This window comes from Pleurodeles waltl, chromosome 6, assembly GCF_031143425.1.
Source record: "Pleurodeles waltl isolate 20211129_DDA chromosome 6, aPleWal1.hap1.20221129, whole genome shotgun sequence".
Classification (NCBI taxonomy): domain Eukaryota; kingdom Metazoa; phylum Chordata; class Amphibia; order Caudata; family Salamandridae; genus Pleurodeles; species Pleurodeles waltl.
The window spans coordinates 243099112-243117008 of NC_090445.1; the positions used below are offsets into that span (position 1 = coordinate 243099112).

Genomic DNA, 17897 nt, shown 5'->3' on the forward strand with positions numbered 1-17897 from the left:
ATGTTTTTCATCTGTTTCCCTGCACGCATATTTGTGTGCAGGGAAAGAGATGCAAACTCTGCTTTCAGCAAGCAGGAACTGTTTGACAGAGTTTTGTTTGCTTTTGCAGCTCCCACCAAGCAAAAGCAAACAGCTACTTCCCGAGTGTGGGCACCTCGGGTGTGGAAGTCCCCAGGGCCAAGCATGGCTCCATGAGGGTGGCTGTGTTCCCCCCCCCATCTTTGAATTTTTACCCGGTAAGGTAGCGGTGCATGGGGGCACTGCATGGCCTACGGCATATTTCAAATTATAGCCCTAGGGAGGTGGTAGTCCCTGGGGCAGGTCCACAGGACCACCCCATTACATTTTGTATGCTGCCCGAGGAGGGTGTGGTCCAAGGGGCACAGGGGGGCCGCACGGTCTCCCGCATACTTTATTAACATAGCCCGGGGAGTTTGGTGGTCCACAGGGTCCTAGGGGGTCCACAGGACCCCCCCATCATATTATTAATAAATAAGTTCTGGGGAGGTGGGGGGCCCCGGGGCTTGCCGTGCCACCCTCCCGCATATTATTACACATAGCACTGGGGAGGCTGTGGTTCCCATGCACCCCCTCTTTAATTTGCTTTCAGTGCCCCCGGGACCTGGCCCACCTGGGGGCACAATTAAAAACAAGCACGGGAGACTGCGCTTGCTTTTTAACATTAAAAAAAATAAAAAATACCAGGGAAATTTGTGAATAGTTGCCATTTTGGTCATGATTTAACAAACAAAATTGCTTTTTAGCCCAGGGTAGTTCGGGGGGAGGTACCCTGCCCATTTGTTTTGGCTTGGCTGAAGATTTTATATATATATATATATATATATATATATATATATATATTTATATATATATATATAAATAACTTTGTGGCAGTAGCCACTATGTAGTTATAGTTAGGATGTAGATTCTAGAGAAAAATCGTTTTTTGTTTTAATAATAACTTTCAGCTGTTTGATGACTCTTCACAAAATTTCCCCCCAAAAAGCTGGTCACTTCAGCTGCTGTCTGGAAAATTTCAGGGTGACCCGTCAAGCAAGGGCTGAGAAAAAGGCAGGGTCCCAAAATGTGTTTTACCCATTCATTTTTCCACAGAGATTTTAAACAGCGATAGTGCCAAAACCACTGGATGGAATTACACCAAATTTGGCAGAAAGGTCGCTCTTGGCCTTTTTGTTATTTGGTGTAAATACGTTCAGTAGTTTTCTAGTTATTAAATGAAAAACTAATTTGTATATATAGGGAGGCTAATCCTCCCGAGCTCCTCTTCGGATCTTTCTCATATCCTCCATGGATTCGGAGGAAAAGCAAAGCCCTGAATGGCTGGCCGCACCCAGACAGAAAAGTTGCGGCCACCATTTTGTTTCTCGCATTGCCTGGTGGGTGTGTAAAAAACACAGTGTAAAAACATATAAGGGGTCAGGATACAGGTATCCTGAACTCCAAGGGACACATGGAGGGGTCCCTTAAGGACCCCTCATTATAAAAAAATTGGCTTTTTTTTTTATTGGGTCACTCAGTGAAGGTCCTCCTCGGATCCTGGGAAAAAGCAAGGTCCTGATTGGCTTGCCGCAACCTAACTCAAATATTAAAGAGTGCGTAAAAAAACATAGAAATTCACTGAAAAAACTAAAGGTTACAGGGAAGTATTAGTTAGGTTGACGTTTTACCCATACAAAACCACAGAAATTCAGCAGCTATAGTTATACGTAACAGTAACTATAACTCACGTCCCCGTCATGAACAGCTTTTTCCTCAAATATTTGACTGCTAATGTTTCATTCATAGTTTTAAGGGCGTTATAGAAGTTGTCATGATTGCTGTATTATCTGGGGTAATTAGCAGTGCATGGCAAAGGTGCAAGGTACATTTACCTTAGAACGTGAGTTATAGTTACTTAAAATAACTGTAACTATAACTGTTGAATTTCTATGGTTTTGTAAATTCAGAACCTAACTACAATGTCCCTGTAACCTTTGGTATTTTAGGTAAATTTCTATGTTTTTTTAACGTAAGGTAATTTTCATTACTATACGTTAATCAAACCACCACTGCGCATGGCTAAAGGCCCTGTGCGGCAGCGGTTGGCTGTAGAGCCTGGCCTGCAGCCAACCCTTATAACGACCCAACACTGAGCTGCGCTGTGTTTGGCCTTTGGCCATGTGCTGTGGGCAGTCCCTGTGGCCAACCCCTATAACAACCCAACCCCTCACGGACCCTCTCCCCGGGCCAATCTTGGCCCCGTGGAAACAATCCTCCGGGGTCCAGCCTAAATATACAATTTGTTTTGGGGGGCAGAGGAGACCCCTTCCCAAGTCAATCTTGGCCCGGGAACTCCATCCCCCAGTGAACGGCCTAATTATTTTTGGGGGGGATGCACGTGCGGCCCCCCTCCCCAGGGCCCGGCCATGTGACCTGGGAGCCAGTCACAATGTTAGGGACTGTGGGGGGAGCCTGAAGGCCCCCACGGTCCCAGCTGGCTCCCCACCTCCTGTGGGAACCAGTATTGCTATCACATAGGGGGATCTGCTAAAGTAAGTGTTTCCTCTGTCTCCCTGCCTGCATCTTTGCAGACACTAAGACAGATGAAACCTCTACTCTCAGCGAGGGAGAGATGTTTGAGAGCTCTCCCTCACTGCAAGCAGAATGTTTGCTGTGGCTTGGTGTCGGCTGTAAAGTCGCAACCAAGCTACAGCAAACAGCTGTGTCCCAGGGATGGGCATCCCGGAACATAGCAGGAGGTTGCCCTAGTTGGGTGGGGATGGGGGGGGGGGGGGGAGAATGTGTTATAGTGGTCCCTCTGCTCCAAATTTACTGACTGCCCAGGGGAGGTGGTGGTCCCTGGGGTGTCAGGGGGCAATGGGGCCTCCTCGCACCAAATTTAGTGAATGCCCCAGGGAGGTGGTGGTCTACTGGGCGGCGTGCGCTCCCCCCACATCACATTACAATAAAGCCCCTGGGAGGTGGCAGTCCCCGGGACTGCAGGGGGTCCAGGAGGCCCCCCACATGAGTTTTCATTCATGTCCAAGGGAGGTGGCAGTCCCATGGGCTGCGGGGTACCAGGAGGCCCCCCGCCTTACTTTTGCATACTGTCCTGGGGAGGTGGCGGTTCCCGGGGCTTTTTCTATGGAAACATAGTCCTAACTATAATTATCTAATGGGGACCGCTACTAGGTGATATATATATATATATATATATATATCCATATCCATCCTACTGGCGGTCACCGGTAGGTAGTTATAGTTAGGACCTAGTTTACAGAAGAAAATCATTTTTTATTTTGCATATAACTTTGGTGCCGTTTGACGAATCTTCACAAATGTTTTAAAAATAATGCAACAGTCAGTTCAGCTGCTGTCTTGAACGTTTCAGGTTGATCTGTCAAGCGGGGGCTGAGAAAAAGTGGGGGTTCCCAAAACACGTTTACCCATGCATTTTCCCATAGGGATTTTGAACTTCTAATACAGTCCGAACCACTGGACAGAATTACACCAAAATTGGCAGAAAGCTAGCTTTTAGTCCAGAAAGCACGCTTTTTGTATATTTTTTTAATCCGTCACATAGTTTTAGAGATATTAAAGGAAAAAGAATATGGATATATGGATACGTGGAGGTTCTGCGGATCCCATGCTGAGATCTGACTGGCTGTCACCATTTCAACCAGGAAGTGTTGGCAGGCATTTTGGGACTCAGCTTCAGCTGAGTCACACAAAAAAAACATAAAAAAGGGGGCAGGGTAGGAATACCCTGTCCCCCTAGCCTTGGTGCTAGGGTCTCCCTGGGACCCTCCCAGGGCAAAAAAGTATTTTTTTAAAAATTGTTGAAATTCGCAGAGGATCTGCCAACCCAGTAAAAATTAAAAAAAGAAAACAAGCGTGGCCTCCCACGCTTATTCAAAATGTAACCCAAGGTGGGCCAGGTCCAAGGGTCATGAGGTGATATAAAAAAAGGTGGGGTCCCCCCTCCTATGGCTCTTTTGAGCCCCGGGGACCACCACCTCCCCGGGACCAGCTTGTGCCAATAAAAGGCCCCATGTGCCTCCTCCTCTTTTTGGATATGCCCTATGCACTATAAGTCTCACCCTCGCCATACCCTGCTAATTACCCCACATATTACAACACTCATGACATGTTTGATAACATCATTGATAATATCAATGTAGCATTTCCAGTAAAATTAGTGAGGAGAAAACTGTGCATGGTGGGGACGCGAGGTATAGTTACTTGAGCTACCATTACTATAACTGTGGAATTTCTATGGTTTTGTGTGAGAAAACTTTTAACCCAACTATAACGTCCCTGTAACCTTTGTTTTTTTAAAGTTAATTTCTATGTTTTGTTTAAATTCTATTTCCTGACTATAAAGTCTCTGTAAAACCTTGTTTTGTTCAGTGAACACACACACACACATATATATTTTCACTGAAAAAAAGGTTAAAGTAACATTATAGTTAGGTGAGAATGTCACTGACAACATAATATTTTAAATTAAATCTACAAAATTCACCAGTTATAGATAATTCAAGTAACTAGATTGTGCCCTAAATTAACTATAACTTGCACCTCTGCCATGCATAATTTTCTCATCAATAGTTTCATTGCAAACGTTCTGTGATATTATCAATGATATCTTAGAAGATGCCATGAGTGATGCAATATGTGGAGCAATTAGCAGTGCATGGCGTGGTTGTGAGCTATTACTCAACTATAGCATTACTTCGTTTTTTTCAGTGAATTTCTAGGATTATTTTAACAAAAATGTTTTTTTTATTGCCATATGTAAAGCTAACCCCTCGACGGGAGCCAGCCCTACGCCCTGCATGGCTTTTGGCTATGTGCGGCTGGGGTTGGCCAGAGGGCCTGGCCTGCAACCAGGCCCTTCGTCCGATTCATTAGCACAGCTTCCCTTCCCAAACCACTTCGAGCTCCAGGGACCTCATCCCCAGGGGATTTTTTTAAATATAATTACAGGGAGAGGGGCACACAGCCTCCCTCCCTGAGCCAAAAGTGGGCCAGGGAACCACCATTCCCCCACAGCCAAAAGATCTTTATAAAGGGGAGGGAGGTGCATGGCACCCTCCCCAATCCACAATGAGCCAGAGGACTCCAAATCCCTGGACCTTTAAGGGGAGGGGCAGTAAGGCTCCCCTCCCGAGCCAATAGTGGCTCTGTGTACCACATGGCCCAAGGCCATTACTTAAATATGGGGAGGGGAGCTGTGGCCCTCCTTCTCAACCCATAAGAGGCTCTGGGGACCATATCCCCAGGGGACGAATTCCTTATAAAATGGGAGGGGGAACAAATGGACGCCTTTCCTGAGCCTTAATAGGCCCCAGGGATCCCATCTCCTGGGGCCAGAGAGAAAGCCCCAGGGCCCACATGGCCCCAACCCGCTCCCTGCAAGCTGTGGGAAGAGGCATTGCTTCCGCCTGGCGAGTGCAGATGTTTTTTGTTTGCTCCTGCTGGGCAGGACCAATGTGTGCTTCCCTGCCTACAGAAGTGTGGGGTGGGAGAAGACATATGTTTCCCTGCCTGATCTCTTTCAGGCAGGGAAACTACTGTGTCCCGGGGGTGGGCTCCCCCGGACACAGTAATTGAGCCAGCCCCAGTTGATGGGATCCCTGGGGAAGCTCAGGGAGGTTGCTGTACAGCCTCATCCCCTTTTTTATGGAATGCGTCCATGGGAAATAGGGGCCCCAGGCCTATTAAGGCTTGGAGGACAGCACTACGTGCCCGCTTGCATTATTTTACACATCAACCACAGGGAAAGGTGTCCCCAGGACCTCAAAGACGTTCTGGAGTGTGGCCATGCACACTTTCGCCCTTCCTAAAAGAAATGTTTCCCTATGCCCTTTTGGACCCGGGCCCACCCTAGGGTTTTTTTTCTCTAAGAGTAGTGTTTTTTTTTTTTTTTTGCAGATCCTCCACAAATTGGCAGCAAAACTAAAAAAAAAAAAATGTTTTGGTCCCAGACGGGATCCTTCTGGCACCCCACGACAAGGCCTAGCAGGTCAGGGTATCCTTACCCTGCCCCCTTAAGTTTAAAAAAAAACCACAGGACTGACCCCTGATTCTTTGGATGGCTACAGCCACATTCATGTTGATGTGGTGGCAGCTAATCAGACCTCGCCATGAGAACTGTCTGGCCCCGTGGATCCTCCATGATATGATATATACAAAGTTTTAGAGCATAAATTCCAACTACTACAGATTTACCCAAAATCATACAAAGCACTCAATCTGGACGATGATCGAGCTTTCTTGGGTGTAAATCCGGTCAAACGTTTGGGCTGTAGCTGTGTCTAGACTTCCTATGGAAACATTTTTGTGACTTACTCTTTTTCTCAGCCCCCGCTTGACAGAGCACCCCAAAAAGTTCCAGGAAGGAGTAGAGGTGGAAGAATTTATTGTTAGGAAAGTTTCAGTAAGATTGGTCAAATGATGCCAAAGTTATTAAGAAAACAAAAAATGCTTTTCCTAAGGAAACATGGTCCTAACTATAACTACCCAGTGGCAAGCGCCACTGGGTACATTATATAAAGTGACAAGGGAGGAAATGAGATAAGAAAAATGCTGTCACTCACAGGGCTATAGAGTCATTCCAATATAGCCTATGGCTGAAGCACTCCGTTTGCATTCAAGATAACATTTAGCAATCGTCAACGGCTCCGCCACTTCAGACAGTGGCTCTATTACCCTGTGAGTGACAGCATTTTTCTGATCATGTGCACATCCACCAGAAAATGAGTGTTCTTCAGTGCCAAGACTGGTGCGTGAATACCTCAATTTCCTATTTTTCCTTGTGTTTTTCCTTTTCATGTTATTATTTTAAAAACGTGCTACAGCTCTCCAGGCCATGCTAACAGGCTTCCTTCTTGCTGTTCAGTATATCAGCAGTATGCCCCGCAAGGCTGCAGCCTCTATACCAGGTCACCTTCGTGGACTGCCATTGTCCATAACTTCACTGTTTTACCACTCCAAGATAGCCAACACATTGGTTCTAAATGTGGCAGCCAGGCTGGAACTTCAAAACAATGAAACACTAACTACAATACTTTTGTAAGGTGTATTTGTTATTACAAGCAATTGCCTGGCAGGTTAGGATGGCAGCATGTTTTCATTTTCTACTTTGATTCTTTCAATTTATCTTCCACATGCTGAGTTTGTGTGTGAGGTTACTGTTGTTGTGTAACTGGATGAATACAAGAATGAGTCGGTGGGTGGATGATGGATACATGGTACTGAGGTAAGTGACGAAGTGCATGTAGAAAAAGTTGCTTAACTTCAGTAATGCTCTTTCTGATAGGCATTCAATCTAACCGCAGATTCCCCACCTTGTAAATATCCCCAAGTGCCACACTGTATCTGGAAAATACAAAGCAATTCTCCTGGACACCAGCAGGTGGTGCAGTGTGACTCCACGTCAAAACCACCCTGCTCTGGAATTGACAAAAGGAGCTGCAGGTAAGTGCCACCTATTTGTGCTGATGTAACTTTTTTTTAGGTCGAGCATAGCAGCGCGCAAGCGCTGCTTTTCTGACGTGTTGGTATGTATCTGGGCTTTTAACAACGCTCACCTCACGCCCATCACTATCATCCGTTCGTGGGTTTGCCCTTCAAAAATCCTTTGATGACATTGGTAAATTGTTTATGTTTATCCCTCCCTGCAGAGGTTTTGTTACCCCTTTGGCTATCGCCCCTGTTACATGGCTAAATGCACTTTTGCCAATAAGTTTAACAGAGAGCAAACTTCTTTTTCCTTTTGTGTCTCTCCTTATAGCTGATGCTCATGGCGGCCATGTCGCTGTGAACAGGCTTGCTTATGTGAAACTGTTTTACTTTTGATTTTCAAGTTATGTGGCAAGAAAAGTCCAGTTAGGAGTTTACAACGCTAATAGCTCTAACTCGAGCAAATGCGAGACCCATGACCCACTGCATTGCAAATGCTTGTTTATTTTTGTGATCTCTTCAGTGCACTCAGACATGGAGCTTATTAGCAGAGAGAATGAACCAGTATGCAGACTCCTAGATGTGATCTTTTTAGATTGAAGATACCATATCACAATACGAGGAGTTGAGGGGGGTGATAAGGAATTTGCAGTTGGAGTGTCCACCAGAGAGAGTGGGCAGGAAAGTCTATAACACCAAGTGAATTGCCCGCAACAAGTTCATGAAAAGGCAGATCTCTGCTGGGGATTAAAACCTTCTGATCTCATCGAGATGACTTCCCCAACCCAGCTGTGATGAATCCGTCACCACCCTCAACTCTGGGTGGGGTAGGAAGAGGGGTCTGTTGACGGTCCAATTGCAGTCAAGCAGCCACCACTTCAGATCTTTTGCAGTCTTCTCCAACACGTGGATGGGACCTAACAGACTCCCCTGATGCTGAGGCCATTGAGACTTCATGTTCCACTTCAAACCTCGCATGTTGCACCTGGCAAGGTCGGCGAGCAGGATGGAGGAGGCTAATAGGCCAAGAAGCCTCAGAGCCATCATCACTGCACCAGGACTGAAGCTGTAACATCGGGATCATATCCTGAATATCTTGAACTTGTTTCAGAGGAAAAGCTAAAAAGCACACCCAATCCAGTATGCCTTTGATAAAGGGGAGCCTCAGGAAGGAGTCAGGTGTGATATTGGCAGGCTCATTAGGAACCCCAATCATGTCAAGAGGTTTGCCAGCATCTGAAGGTTGTCCATGACTAACAGTGGCAAGCCCACCTTGTACAGCCAATCACTGAGACAAGGCAATACTGGTAATCCTGACCTCCGAAGATGGGCAGCAACCAGCGCCATCATCTTTATGAACACTTGTGGGGCACATGTGAGGCTGAAAGGGAGCATGACAGGAGGAAAGTGCTTTTGGCCCAGCTTGAACAATAGATAGAGTCTGTGGACCTGCAGGACAGAGATGTGAAAATAAGCATCCTGTAGGACCAATGCTACCATTCTGTCTCCAGAATGCAGAGCAGACAGAACCTGGGCCAGGGTGAGCATTTTGAATTTTTCCTCGTTTGAAAGGTGTTTAGAGAGTTAAGATGAGCATCTTTAATTTTTTCCTTGTTTGAAAGATGTTTACAGGATTAAGTTCTAGGATAGAGCAGAGGCTTCAATCCTTCTCTGGCACAAGGAATTATCAAGAATAACATCCAGTCCCCTCTTCCAAGGCCTGTACCCTCACAATGGCTCCTTTGGCTAAAACAGCCTGCACTTCCTGCCATAAGATGAACAGGTAGTCCTCCAACAGATGTTCTGCTGTGGATATCAAGTGTGTTGGGCTAAAAAATGAATAGAAGGACGAAGTTCCATTAGACAATCTGCAGGACCCATTTTGTTGGATGTGATGTTTTGCCACCGCTGCAGGAAGTGGCTGGTCCTGCCTTCCACTAGATGGCTGTGTGAAGCTAAGAACGCACAAAAACGTTTTGTGGTTGTTGTTGGAGGGGCAGAAGACTGGGAAAAACACAGTCCCTGATGTCTCGGCCTTGAAAGAGCTGATAAGCCTGTTGTGCAAGCAGTGGGGCAGGTGTTATCGTTAATCCAGGCGGCTCGCATACTCTCATCATTCAAAATTGCGTTGTGGATTTCTGGACTGGAGCCTAAAGGCCCAGGGAATGCCGTGGCTACGTTTTCATTCAAACGTTCCAAGACTGAGTCCCTTTTTTTGCTAAATTGTTGGGAGCCAGTGAAATCCATGTTCATTAAGGACGCCTGGTTGTCTTTGGAGAAGCCCTTGGTGCTGAAGTACCACACTAGGCCCCATAACCCTGCCTAGACAATCTGTGATGCATAGGCCAAAGAAAATGACAAATTTGGTTGCATCTGGACCATCTTGGATGGTATGAGTTAGTGAAGGACATAGGACTGCTGAATCTGCAGGTAAGATCTCACCCACCATGACCTGAAGTGCTTGGGTACAATGCTTGAGTAGGCAACCCACGTTAACTACCCTCAAGGCACTGCTGACTGAGGAGAATATATGCTTGCCAAAAGGAGTAGCTAGCTTTAGGGTTTGCTTTAGTGGTTGACGCCTCTACCACAAAGCTCTTCATTGTGGGATGCTCGAACATACAATCTGGGTCACCTAGTGCAGGTCTATAGTGGTGGGCAACTTATCGGTTAACTGGGACTCAAGAGCATGGCTTGGTCCGTCTTTCCAATATTGTGTCAGCAAGGGCTTCTTTAAAGGGCAAAAGAGGTTTTGTCAGTTCCAGGTCAGGCTGTACGACCTCTGAGAGAACGTTTAGTATAATCGCCATAGTCAGGAGGTAAGTGCCAAGGACCTCAGCAGCCCTTCAAGTACTCTACTCTGTCTCTGGTCTGCGGAGGAGACCAACCCAGTGTTGGGTAAGGTTTCCCAGTCCACAGGACTCCTGTAATTCCATGTACCAGTCATCTGCATCATAAGGAAGGGAAGGTCTTCCTCCTTCCCTTCATGGTCATCTCCAGTTGGCTGGTTCTGATCAGAGTTGGACCCAAAAGGCTTGTGTAATATATGTGGGCAGTTGCGCAGTAGAGGGATTGTACCTAGGTTGATGTGTTCAGTGTAGGCTGTGGCATGCCAAGATCTCAATGTAGCCTTAGTTAATAGGTTTGAGGTCATTTTCAGCTTTGGTGCCCGCGCTGATGAATGAGAGGCTGGTTCGGGTTTCGATGCAGAGGCTGGCACCAGTACAGAGCTGAAGGTAAGTTTGAGGGGTCCAGACGGCGGAAATCTGACTAGAGAGCCCTGCGGATCCTTTGAGCTGTGGGTGCGGCAAACAGAACTGGAAGTATGCCAAAGATGCAATGCATAGCTTCATGAATGGCTTTGACTTGCTGTAAGGTCTCTAATAGGCCCCAGAACATTGGAGCCAGAGAAAGAATCAGCTCCTTCATGGAACGGGAGCGAGTCCGAGTGGCACAGTGATGTGCTTGTGCCTTCTCTGAAGAATGGCAGTAAGAGGCAGAGTTCCATTTGGACTTCTCGAGTTTCTTCTACTTACTTGGAGACTTCGAATGTGAGTAAGATTGGCCTCAGAAGAGATACTGAGAGCAGGACTGGGAGCAGGCCCGTGTTCTCGATTTTGAATTAGAGTGGGATCTGTGTGGAGCCTTACAGTGCTCACCATGTAGAACTTTTCCTTACAACTTCAGCTGGCTTTTGGGTTCATCTGGGCGCAAATGTCACAGCTTTGAAGTAATGTGATGAACCTAAGCGCCAAATGGATCTGTCACAGATATCTGTTTCCACCAGTCCTTACACAGTTTAGACCCTGTAGTCTTAGGGGATGACATCCCTTGTACAATAGAAACATTTGAAGGGAAGAATTCTCTTTACCAGTGAAGAAAAAGAAGGAACAGAGCTCTGATCTGCATCTGAAGACGCAGAAAGAAAGGAACTGACATAAGAACATGTGGGTAAAGCTTATATGCAGCTCAGTTCATCAGTTCTGGAGTAGAATGGCGTTGATGCGGAGACACCGGGTGCCACTTGCTTGTGCGCAGGAGCACTGCTTTGAATTTTTTGGATCCAGTCTGGTGCCTGGAGATATTCACAAGGTGAGAAATCTACTGTTAGAAGTAACCATCAGAACAATGACTTATTGAATGCCTAAACCCATTACTGACTGAGGGGGCACATTTATTTAAAAGCTAGCCCTACTGGCATTGCCAATTCTTGTTATTTTATTGTGGATATTTATAAAGTTTGCACCTACCCCATAAAGGCTCTACATAGCAGTATGTTAATGTGAGGATACAGATTCCTGAAGGTAGGTTTACAGTGTGAAAAGAAACATAAATGCATAAATATGCTGAAGGGGTCAGAAATGGGGGTGAAATAGGGGAGGTGAGGGGTAAGGAATAGCACCTATAAGAATATTATGAAGAGGTGACTTATGAGACCTTTTCTGAAATGCATCAATCATAGAGCAAGTATAGAGTGCAAGAGAAGTTGCCGCAGGTATGTTTCCCAAGCCCCACCTCAGTCGCCTACACTACTTCTGTATTTTACAGAGAAGTTGCTATGAGCCTGGAAGCTAAACTCCTTACCTTACCCGTATGCAGCTTTCTGAGAACTGGGCCGGTAGAGTGCATTAACAACCATTTCACCACACCACGTAGTGCTAGTCTTCAAAGTGAAGCTAGGAACTCAACGCCATTAGTTATGTGCTCAACATTTGACCTTTATTGTGTTTTTTTTCGCAAAAGTCTAGTTTTCGAATGGTATGACCAATTAACATTCAATTTAGATAAAAATATAATTCCCTAGAGACAGGTGGGATCATGGTTCGCAATGGAGCCAAAGACTATGGGCTTGATTTAGAACCTGGCAGACAGGTTATACCGTCACAACGGTGACGCAAATCCCCTCCGCTGAAATCTAAATCCCATCATATTCTAGGTTGTGACAGAGTAACTCGTCCGCTGAGTTCTAAATTAGGTGCTATGTCTTATCTGTACAGATCATCCTTCCATAGAGAGGTGAAAAACTGAGTAGGTGTGAAGACTGAATCCACTTATTCTTTAAAAGTCATTTGACTTTGGAAGAGAGGGTGAAGTTTATGTGGGGAAGTTGTAACTGTTACTATTCTGCTTTATCTATTCTGGGAATACATGGTGGACATTATTATACATCTATAGCAGTATGTTCAGCATCTTTAATGGTCAATCATTTTAAATATTTACCTTTTCGTCGTTAACACATTTTAATACACATCAACCACACTGGTGAACTGGAAGTTAAAAGTAGGCCTGGAAAATGTGTTTGTGTCATCTCCAGACGGGATAACTCATGATCTCTACACCCATCCTTAACAGAGGACATATTACACTAAGTGCCCGTGGGACGCAACAGGCATTAGTGCCCACTTTGTGGGCCCTAGGGCCCTTTGATATTACAGAAGGGGCTGCAGACGCTTGGGTGTAATACTGATAGTGCTAGTACACGTGTAGCACCAGCGCTGTCTCAGGAGAGCATTCCCTCATTTGCATGGGATATAGCCCCATGCAAATGAGGGAATTTCTTTGCCTCTGCTCCTGTGCCGTATTATGGATGGTAGGCACAAGGGCAAAGAAGCTGTCAGGAGGCGCACTGAAAGTGCGCCGCAAAAAAGGTGATACACTCTCAGTGCACCCCCTGATGGCAGCCCTCTGGCGGGGGAATATGGGGTTTCCCAGTCACTCACTGCACCCGCTGCAATGGGATAGCTCTCCCTCCTTAAAAATGCAGGCAGGTTGGCGCCTGCACTTTGAAACACGGAGTAGCTTTTAAACAGCTACTCCGTATTTCGCTTCAATGCGCTGCCCCCAGGGCAGTGCATGTTCGCAACTAACTCAGCATAATAGGGCGCACTTTCATCTTTTCAAAGGTGCGCTGTGGCACAAACAGGTAAAGTGCGCCCTCTGCATAATACATCCACTGGAGCTTCTTATATGGCCAGTCCAGCCTTGATTAACTTCCAATTGGCAGAAAAGATCATTCCCTTGAAATATAATCATTCAAAACTGAACGCATTTCCTTCAGCCAAAAAGAACATACTGCCAAACAGTGTGTGGAACATTTAAAAACAATTAGAGATGGGTAGGGTCATCAATGTACTATGGGGCGGACTAGCTTTTCAAGATGTCATTTAGCATTAACCTTTGGCTCAATATGACAATAACTTTCAGGAGAATTAGAACAAACATCTAGGTTAGCGGGAGGTAGAGGCTAGTATTGAATAGGGACTTTAGTCATTGCTTTACTTACCCAAGACTGAAAATTAGTTTCTCGTTGATACCCATCAGGCATGTCCCGACGGCAGCGGCGAACAGAATTATACCAAAGAAGACATGGAGGGACTTGTAGCGGCTTCTGTACATCATGGAAGCTCCAGGAAACATGAATAAGGCAAAGCCAATTACCCACTAGATAAAAGAATTGGAGAAACAGGTTGTAAGAGTTTCTAAGCGATATCAGCTGTAACTCCTCCCCCAAGTAAATCTTCCTACCATGTCCATGTGTGGGAGTGGCCAAAGACGTTTGGGTGCTATGGCTAAACACACATAGCAACCTGGGCAGGGGCTACCTTCCAGAAGCAAGCTAAAGATTTCCTCAAAGCATTTTTGCATCGCTCTTTAGCAGCATGACGCAAGCACAAAAGTTTGGTGTATGCATTGGTGTTCATATAGGCGCCAAAGTTAGGTCTGGCGCTTTAGGGGATTAATGCACTCACACAAGGAGCTCTGCTTCACCCAAAGGTCACAAGGTTGTATCCTGGCAGGTTCATTCAGACTTTCATACTTCTGAGATCGATAAAATGAGTACCAGTACCATTCAGTTGAGTAAGAATAAACATCTGTCCTCAGTTGGAACACTGGTTAATGCACATCAGACCATCCACCTTATTCCCGATGGACGTCCTGATGTACTAGTCAGTGGTTCTGGGGAGTAAAACAAAGAAATTACCAAAGTGTGCTGGAGGAAAACTCCTGTCATGCCAGCAGCGGCTCTAAAGAGAGAACCCTGCTACCTGGAGGAGATCCTCAAGTATGGTGGGCAGTCCTCTGTCACAGGAGTGGAGGACATCCCTACGCAGACCTGGCCAGCTACACACAATATTCTAAATAAATCCCTTCAGTCTCTTTGGTGGAACAAAAATGGCATCAGCAGGGTTTACCTGTATGAAGAAAAGGACGAACACAGTAATGCCACACCAGCTGTGTACTGAGTACAGATGAGGGATCTTGTTCTTTTGATGGTTCTCAAACACAGCAATGATACCTACAAGTGAGGAAATGGGAAAAAGTAAATAAAGCATACCCACGAATTACATGATTTAATCAAAATCCACTTACAGAGTTATATGTAAATAGGATAAAGGGCCTGTTTACGAGTGTGGTGGTCTTACTACCATAACAACCCTGGCGGTCCAACAGCCAGCTCCGCCGGGGCAGTGGCGGAGATTCTAATCCGCCAGGGCAGCGGTGCTCTTCGCCAGCCTTTTCATGGCAGTAACACTAACATGAAAAGGCTGACGGAGAACAGGTGCAAGGGGCCACAGCGAGCCCCTGCACTGCCAATGAATTTGCATTGGCCCCCCCTTGCCCAGCACCATTGCAATGTTCACCGTCTGCTTTGCAGACAGTGAACATTATAAGGGTGCTGGTGAAACCTGCTAGCTACAGCATTGCTGCCGGCTCGATTACGAGCCGGAGACAATGCTGTAGCCTGTTTACCGCTAGGCCAGCGGGCGTAAACCTACATTTCCGCCCGCTGACCTAGCAGGAAACCCTTAATAACTCTGGCAAGGAGGTCGCCACGTAGGCGGCGGCCACCCTGTCGGGAGTTTGGCAGACCGAGTTTTCCATCCGCCAGACTCAAAATGACCCCCAAAGTGCTGTAATTTTACAATAGCACTATTCATTTCATTTGAAAAGCTGCATTTCAAGAAAGCTTTGACCACTGAAGTTGGTGAAGTGAATACAGTCACATTTTCCAGAATTAGACACCACGCAGCCATAAGCTGAATTTTAAGCAACTGTCCCACCATTATCACTGTTTACTCCCATGGCTTAAAGGCATTCCTATATTTGTTGTTGTCTGTTGTGAGCAAGGCCACCATCAATGTAAAGAGTCATTTGTGTATACTGCTTTATAGTCTCCTCAGTCATCCAGTCTGCCTTCTACTCATAAACGTTTGCATCTTGTAGTACCCGGCCCTGCATGTACGAAATTGTGGACATTACAGTCACAGACCCACTGTTCTCACCTATATGCCTGGTGACACTGGAACCTACTACCCAGTTACATATACTGCAATATTTCAATATTCAATTGATAGAAAAATAAAGTGCCATTTGCATGTGTAAATTCAACTTATATATGCAAACGTCTTCATATATTATTTAACCATCACTTTTGAAATTCACAAAAAGTGAAATTATTACTAGTAAACCAATTTGCTCACATGCAACATTACCCCAGTATACCGTAACATTATGTGGGCGTAAATATACTTCAGTTGGTAGGGAGATTACATTCAGGAGCTGGGATGCCCTGTACAGTTACACCCACACATGTTTTCTCTGTCCATTTCCACTCCAGAAACTCTGTAATTTACACGTAAATGTGAAAGTGCAGGGACTTGCTAAGGGGTCGCAAAATGCGACCCACCTCATTAATATTAATGAGGTGGGTCTTTGCGACCCCATAGCGATTCGCCTACGGTGTCTGAGATACCGTTCTGCATCCGAATTTGCGATTTGGAACTTGCTACATCTGGCCCTTACGGTCACCGAAATGAGAGGAAAAAGTGTTTTTTGGTCAGATTTTGAGGTTTGCAAAGGATTCTGGGTAACAGAACCTGGTCAGAGTCCCACAAATCACCCCATCTTGGATTCCACTAGGTGTCTAGTTTTCAAAAATGCACTGGTTTGCTAGGTTTCCCCAGGTGCCGGCTGAGCTACAGGCCAAAATCCACAGGTAGGCACGTTGTAAAAATCACCTCTGTTTTCTGTGAAAAAATGTGATGTGTCTACGTTGTGTTTTGGGCCATTTCCTTTCGTGGGCGCTAGGCCTACCCACACAAGCGAGGTACCATTTTTATCGGGAGACTTGGGGGAACACTGGGTGGAAGGACATTTGTGGCTCCTCTCAGATTCCATAACTTTCTGTCACCGAAATGAGAGGAAAAAGTGTTTTTTTGGCCACATTTTGAGGTTTGCAAAGGATTCTGGGTAGTAGAACCTGGTCAGAGCCCGACAAGTCACCCCATCTTGGATTCCCCTAGGTGTCTAGTTTTCAAAAATGCCCTGGTTTGCTAGGTTTCCCGAGGTGCCGACTGAGCTAGAGGCCAAAAGCCACAGCTAGGCACTTTGCAAAAACACCTCTGCTTTCTGTGAAAAAATTTGATGTGTCCACCTTCTGTTTTGAGCCATTTCCTTTCGTGGGTGCTAGTCCTACCCACACAAGTGAGGTACCATTTTTATCGGAAGACTTGGGGGAAGACAGAATAGCAAAACAAGTGTTATTGCCCCTTGTCTTTCTCTACATTTTTTCCTTCCAAATGTAAGGCAGTGTGTAAAAAAGACGGCTATTTGAGAAATGCCCTGTAATTCACATGCTAGTATGGGCACCCTGGAATTCAGAGATGTGCAAATAACCACTGCTTCTCAACACCTTATCTTGTGGCCATTTTGGAAATACAAAGGTTTTCTTGATACCTATTTTTCACTTTTTATATTTCAGCAAATAAATTGCTGTATACCTGGTATAGAATAAAAACCCATTGCAAGGTGCAGCTCATTTATTGGCTCTACAAGCCCTATGTATCCCCGCAACCAGAAGAGTCCAGCTGACGTAACGGTATATTGCTTTAAAAAATCTGACATCACAGGAAAAAGTTACAGAGTAAAACGTGGAGAAAAATTGCAGTTTTTTTACCTCAATTTCAATATTTTTTTATTTCAGCTGTTATTTTCTGTAGGAAACACTTGTAGGATCTACACAAATGACCCCTTGCTGAATTCTGAATTTTGTCTACTTTTCAGAAATGTTTAGCTTTCTGGGATCCAGCATTGGTGTGTCACCCATTTTGGTCACTAACCGGAAGGAGGCTGAAAGCACAAAAAAATAGTAAAAATGGGGTATATCCCAGTAAAATGTCAAAATTGTATTGAAAAATTGGTTTTTCCAATTCAAGTCTGCCTGTTCCTTAAAGCTGGGAAGATGGTGATCTTGCCACCACAAACCCTTTGTTGATGCTATTTTCAGGGAAAAATAAACACGAGCTGCCTTCTGCAGCCCGTTTTCCCCATTTGTTTGAAAAACAAAACAAAATGTTCACTGTATTTTGGCTAATTTCTTGGTCTCCTTCAGGGGAACCCACAAAGCCTGGGTACCTCTAGAATCCCTA

At 45.5% G+C, this 17897-nt stretch overlaps 1 protein-coding gene across 1 annotated transcript in view; it reads right to left on the minus strand.

Annotated features, from left to right (window-relative positions):
• CYB561 (cytochrome b561) overlaps positions 1 to 17897 on the minus strand; it is a 251254-nt gene that overhangs the window by 18230 nt on the left and 215127 nt on the right. The window contains exons 4-5 of the mRNA XM_069238008.1: positions 14661 to 14764; positions 13751 to 13908 (exon numbers count right to left, since the gene is read on the minus strand). Of these exons, the coding sequence (XP_069094109.1) occupies positions 13751 to 13908; positions 14661 to 14764 (262 nt within the window). The remainder of the gene's footprint in view (positions 1 to 13750; positions 13909 to 14660; positions 14765 to 17897) is intronic.